General features: G+C 34.7%; 1 protein-coding gene across 1 annotated transcript; it reads right to left on the bottom strand.

Annotated features, from left to right (window-relative positions):
• Nucleotides 1-576: 576 nt before the first annotated feature.
• Nucleotides 577-1,503, bottom strand: LOC126495110 (olfactory receptor 4N4C-like). The gene has a single exon (XM_050132711.1). The coding sequence runs from the start codon at nt 1,501-1,503 to the stop codon at nt 577-579; it is 927 nt and encodes a 308-aa protein (XP_049988668.1).
• Nucleotides 1,504-6,302: the final 4,799 nt, after the last annotated feature.

The following is a 6,302-nucleotide window of genomic DNA, read 5'->3' as shown; positions in this document are numbered from 1 at the left end:
CTTACAGTTCTACAACTTAATCCATCAATCAGTTTAGTCAGGATAGGAACTCAACAGGGCAGGAACCTGAAACAAGAGCTGATGCAGAACCCATAGAAAAGTGTTGGTTATTGGCTTCCTTGGCTTGACTTCTTACAGAATCCAGGAACACAAGCCCAATTGTGGCACCACCCACAGTGCTCTGCCCCTTCCTCTATCAACTGCCAATTAAGAAAATGTCCTAAGCTAGACTTTATGGAACATTTCTCAAATGAAGTTCCCTCCTTTCTAGCTTGTGTTGAGTTGACTTAAAATGAGCCAACACAAGATGCTTTAGTGTTCTTCACTCATGCATCTTATTAATTTTGGTCTCTGCATTTACCACACTCATCCAATATACTTCAATAACTCTGTTATTCCATTTTGCAAGCTTTAAAACATACAAAGTTTAATCTTTCACTATGTATAACTCTACCAAATCAACTATACAATACCTGAAAAAGAGATATACTCAGAATAAGAGCATTTGTTTTATAACAATAAATGCCATGCAAAATTATTCACCTTGACCATTTATTTAAAAAATTAAAAAAATAGCTAACAAACTATATGGCGAATGATTAACTTTTTCATAGAAGTTTTTACTTCCTGGTTTCGAAGGGTATAAATCACAGGATTCATCAAGGGAAATATTACAGTGTGGAAGAAAGAAACCACCTTGTCAGCTGCTAAAGCTGTGAACGGGCGTGTATAGATGAAGATTGCAGGTCCAAACATAAGAAATATGATTATGACATGAGTGGTACACGTGGATATAGCTTTGTTCTTTCCTTCAGACGCTGACCTGTGAACATGGCATAAAATAACTGCATAGGAAGTCAGTAGCCCCACAAAGCACAGAAGAGTAAGCAGGCCACTATTAAAGACCATTAGGAGCTCAACAGCAAAGGTGTCTGTGCAGGCGAGCTTGATGACCTGAGGAACATCACAGAAGAAGTTATCCAAATGGTTTGGACCACAGAAGGGCAAGCGGAGGATGAGGACAACCTGAATTATGGAATGAACAAAGCCTCCAAACCACGGAGCCAACAGCATCACATAGCAGGCTCTAGGGCTCATGACAGTGGAATAGTGTAAAGGCCTGCAGATGGCAATGTAGCGGTCGAAGGCCATCACAACCAGAAGTAACCCTTCACCTCCACCAAGAAAGTGCAAGAAAAATAGCTGAGTGATGCAGTCTTTATAGGAGATTACCTTCTTCTCAGAGAAGATGTCCACCAACATCCTGGGAGTCACGATGAAGGAATAGGAGGCATCCAGGAAAGCCAAATTTCCCAGGAGGTAATAAAGTGGGGCGCCGAGCCCAGGGTCTGATAAGATGGTGAGGATGATGAAGACATTTCCAGGCAAGATGATGGTGTAAAAAATTAAGCTCAGAACAAAGACCAAGAGCTGAATTTCCTGTGACTGTGTGAGTCCTATAAGAATGAATTCTATGACAACTGTCCTGTTTTCTGTCTCCATCACCAGTCCCTACAGAAGATAACAAATACAGCAATTTTCTCTCTTCTGACACTAGGTCATAGTTATTCTTCTCCTAGAAGCATGGTTAGAACCAAGTGTATTATCTCATCTCACTCTACACCTAAATTATCCCCTCTGTCCATTCATTTTTATATCACTCAATTGTCAGCATCTCTCTTGTGGAGCCACATCCCTGCCAGCTTTACTTCAGAGCCTCAGTTTAGCTCACCTGTAAAATAAAAATGCCATGGCTCTGGGTTTATTTCTCTTTGCCATGAAAGAGATTTTTTTGTTTCCCTGAGAAAACAAAAATCAATTTGCTAAAGATATTGAAGTCTTTATAAACATATTTTACAAGGGACTGAATAAATATTGATAGTGAAAGGAGTAGTGAATCTAAGTTATAATTGTTTCACACGTAGGTATTCATCAAAAGTATTGAACTGTATACCACTTGATATTTGTTTCTTAGGATGCCGTTAGAAGTCCAGAAACCACTCATTTCCTGAAAACATTTTATTTTTCTTTACAGAAGATGTAATCATTAACCAGGTATAATTCAGAACTTTGCTCAGTTGAAGGATGGCAAACTGATACTGTCTTCTGTAATGAATTAACTTGCTATGAGGCCTGTGCTTTGAATCAGAATGAACATGATAAATTACTGTGATTAAAACTTGAGCAAATTCATGAAATGCACATTTTTATCTGAGTTTTTGAATTCTTGTCTTTTAGTTGTGTAGTTTATACAGCATCATGGTGGTTTTTATGTATGAGGAAAGCATTATGCCGCTGGGGTGTGCCACAAATAGATGTGAGTGAGATAAACTGAATAGCAAATACCCAAAGGCTCTTAAGTTCCATAAGAATACTTCAGTCTAAAAAGATAAACATTTTACAAAAGTTTAGTTACACAATACTATTAAAATACATTTATATACTTTCATTAATAATGAAGTATGCAGTTGGAGGAACGAAGGTTTCATTGCCTACAGTTGACAACAGAGACTGTGAAAGAGAAAAGAAATAAAAGAACAAATCTCTCAAATTAAGAAGTTGGTTTAAATATTTTTAAATACCAGGAGATTTTCTTTATCTCTATCAATCATCATCTCTCTTTTCACCTTACCTTAATATATTTAATAATGACAGAGATTTCCACACACTGTTAAACTGACAATAGAAGAAGTATATTACATCACACGCAAGCAGATACTTAAATTTGTGCCTGCACATGTTCACTCAAAAAATATATACAGAAATGCATACACATTATATCTTAAACAAAGTCAAAGATCAGATGTGTGCATTCGATGAATACACAGATGTGCACATTGGCAGCACACACTTCAGAGGGAAACAGAGAAGAAGGGAGCACTGAAGGGGCCCAAGGAGACTTAATGGTGGATGGATATCATCAATAAACTTTGTAAAAATGTACAATGTATTCTAAGTTCTGAGAAGTAATATGTGGTAAAGATTGTTACTACTTTCAGAGTGAAATTCTTGAGTTTGATAACTACGTAAATTTAAGATTACAGAATAAAAGGTTATATGGGTTTCTCTTCAGCTTGATCTCAAAGCCCAAGGTCAGTGTCATCAGCATTATGTGTAAAAGTAGAACTAGACTATTGTGAAACCAGAATCCTAGGCAATACTTTATTTTAATTTTCACCGTATCTTTTCTGTATTGGTTATTGGTTCTGTACTCTAACATGTTTCAGTTGCTATATATAAATTTATGACTAAAAATTAATACCAAATGATTTATATTTTGACCACTGTTCATTCCACATATGGTAATTATAAATATCAAAATGAGAAAGAACTCTATTATTGAGAATGCACTTTAATTCGGGATTCACACACTGCTTTATTTCTGCTATAATCTTTGATATGGAGGTATTAACTGAAGGTTTATATCACTATACCTGTTAGCATTCTTTATTTTTTTCTGAATTTGAAGAATAGAAACATTTACCTAACAGTCCCCCAATACTCACATGCCAAACATTCACTTCTCCAGATAAAATGGACAATACCCAACTGGTCCAAACTTATTCTTAAATTTCTTTCCTTACAAAAGGCCCTTTTAAAATTTGAGAATATACTGCTAATTTGTGAAGCAATGGAGAATGAGCCTTGGGGATTTGAAGGCTAACAAAGCTGCAGGGAGTTTCAGTGGGAACTGTCAAAATGCCAACAAGATATGGACAAAGAATTAAACTAGATGTAAAATAAAACTAAGGTAGAAAGCATGATGAATGTTAATATAATAGAAGTTTATGTTGTTTTTGTATTTAGAAAATTTTCCTGTGTTAGAATATGTATTTCCCCCTCTCTCAAATTTTTATTAAATCTTAACTAGTTTTCTATCCTAAGATTTATTGCATATGGAAAAACAAGGTGCTTACAAAGGTTTATTCTAATTAATTAGAAATAGCCCAGCAATACCACTTTTGGTTATATACCCAAAGGATGCTCAATTGTACCACAAGGACATGATGAGCTCAGCTGTGTTCATAGCAGCATTGTTTGTCACAGCCAGAACTTGGAAACATCCTAAATGCCCCTTGACCAAAGAATGGATAAGGAAAATGTGGTACATTTACACAAGGATATTACACAGCAGAAAAAAAATTAAAGACATCTTGAAATTTGCAGGAAAATAAACACCATTTTGAGTGAGGTAACTCAGACCCAGAAAGACAATTATCATATACACTCACTTGTAAGTAGTTTTTAAACATAAAGCAAAAAAAAAAAAATAACAGCCTACAAATCACAATCCCAGAGAACCTAGTCAACAATGAGGACCCTAAGAGACTTACATAGATCTAATCTACATGGACAGTAGAAAGAGACAATATCTCCTGAGTAAATTGGGAGCATGGGGACCATGGGAGAGGGTTGAAGGGGAGGCATGAGGAAGGGAAGGGAGCAGAGAAAAATGTATAGCTCAATAAAAATCAATTTTAAAAAGAATGCAAAAAAATCAAAGAATCAAAAGTAAAAAAAGAAATAGCCTAAGATTAGTTTACACTATGTCCAAACAAGAATATCTCAATATCATAAGAGGCATAGTAAAACTGAGAAATTTGAGATGATTAAATAATGCCACTGCCCTGTATTTGTTTTAAGTGAATTTAACTTTTGTATGGTTTGAATAAAAAGTATTAAACTAAATAGTTCGGTATCTATTAATAGAGTAAATGGAATTAGAGTCTCTAAGTTTATCAAACATGTGAACCTGTTATATAACTTTTTAGAACATCTAATTTATTATATTTTAATATTTTTAATATCAATTCTTCTTTGAAAAATGTGTATTTTAAAATATAGATGTGTTCAAAAAGGATTTTTGGAATATTGAAAAATCATTTTATCAATTTAAAATCTAGATTAATTTTGTCTGAACTGTACTAAGAATTACAAAGATGTTCAAAACATTTAAATCTTTTAAACATGCAAATAATTTTCAAGAGAGGCAGGATGCATGATATCAAGATTAATGAGAAAATAATAAACTCATTAGTAATTTATTAAGCAATAATTAGCTTTACTTTACCACTTTGAAATACACTAAATGGAATGTCTAATATCATGAACACATTTTTCGAATAATTATAAAAGCACTGGGGAAATAAAAGAAAAATGAAGTAAACCTCCAGTTATGTGGGGCAGTCGATGTGAACGTAGTCAAACTAAGCGTTTCCACATTTCAGCCCACATATATGTATTTTCACGGGAAGCTGGCATAGACTGGTGTGAGAAATGAGGTTCTGAGACCAGGTCCGTGGGACAGCAGGAGGGAGAAGCAGCTGGCAGTCTTTGCACTCTTGTCAGAATGTGATCTAGTGCGGTGACCTTTCTATTATCTGAGACGGTGGAACTGTCCAGTTCTCTTCGTCCTTCCGGGAAGAACTTGTAATTATTTTTATATTTTGGGTTATCATATTGAAAAGTTCTTTACAACACTGTGTGCTTTGCTATAATAGAGATGGCATGTAAATTTCAAATATTTTTATAAGAAGCCAAATTGCTGTAAAAAGATAATGAATGTTCTCTAAAAGGTGAAATTTTGGAAGACAGGCAGATTTATCTAATTATCACAGTTATGTAGTGTTCTTTGTTTATTTAGTAGACCATATTTTATAAACATATTCAGCTATTTTTTCATTAAAATTAATTCCAATCTCATTGTGCCATATACTAGGAATGCCTCATCTACTGGTAAGACAGTGGGAGTCGCCGGGCGGTGGTGGCGAACGCCTTTAATCCCAGCACTCGAGAGGCAGAGGCAGGCCGATCTCTGTGAGTTCGAGGCCAGCCTGGTCTACAAAAGCTAGTTCCAGGACAGGAACCAAAAAGCTGCAAAGAAACCCTGTCTCGAAAATCCAAACAAAACAAAACAAAAACAAAAACAGAAAACAACAACAAAAAAAAAGACAGTGGGAGTCTAAAATCAAAGTCTTTGTCATGGGGAACATATGAAACAAAAGAAAAGTCTAACCCTAGGTTTTGAATGTCTCCCTTTGAAAAAATAAAAGAAGGTTATTCTGGGAAAGTTTTTGCTACAAATATTACAAAAATAAGGTCATAATTAATGTGATATTAATGTTGTACTGGTGAATTGCTTCTCGGCATGGGGTCTGCACAAATTGTGATTAATATATCAGTAACAACACTATTGGAGAAAAATTTCCTTTCTCAATGTTTTGTTTGAAATTTTTTTCATTTTAATATTTGTTTTCTTTTCTTATTTTTAGTCTTTTGTTATAATTTTAACTTTGTTTTTT

The sequence above is a fragment of the Alexandromys fortis genome, unplaced genomic scaffold (genome assembly GCF_014885135.2).
Source record: "Alexandromys fortis isolate MF-2015 unplaced genomic scaffold, M_Fortis_MF-2015_v1.1 scaffold_411, whole genome shotgun sequence".
In the NCBI taxonomy this organism is placed as follows: Eukaryota; Metazoa; Chordata; class Mammalia; order Rodentia; family Cricetidae; genus Alexandromys; species Alexandromys fortis.
Note: the sequence above shows the minus strand (reverse complement) of the source record. Positions and strands in the feature narration are given on the sequence as shown.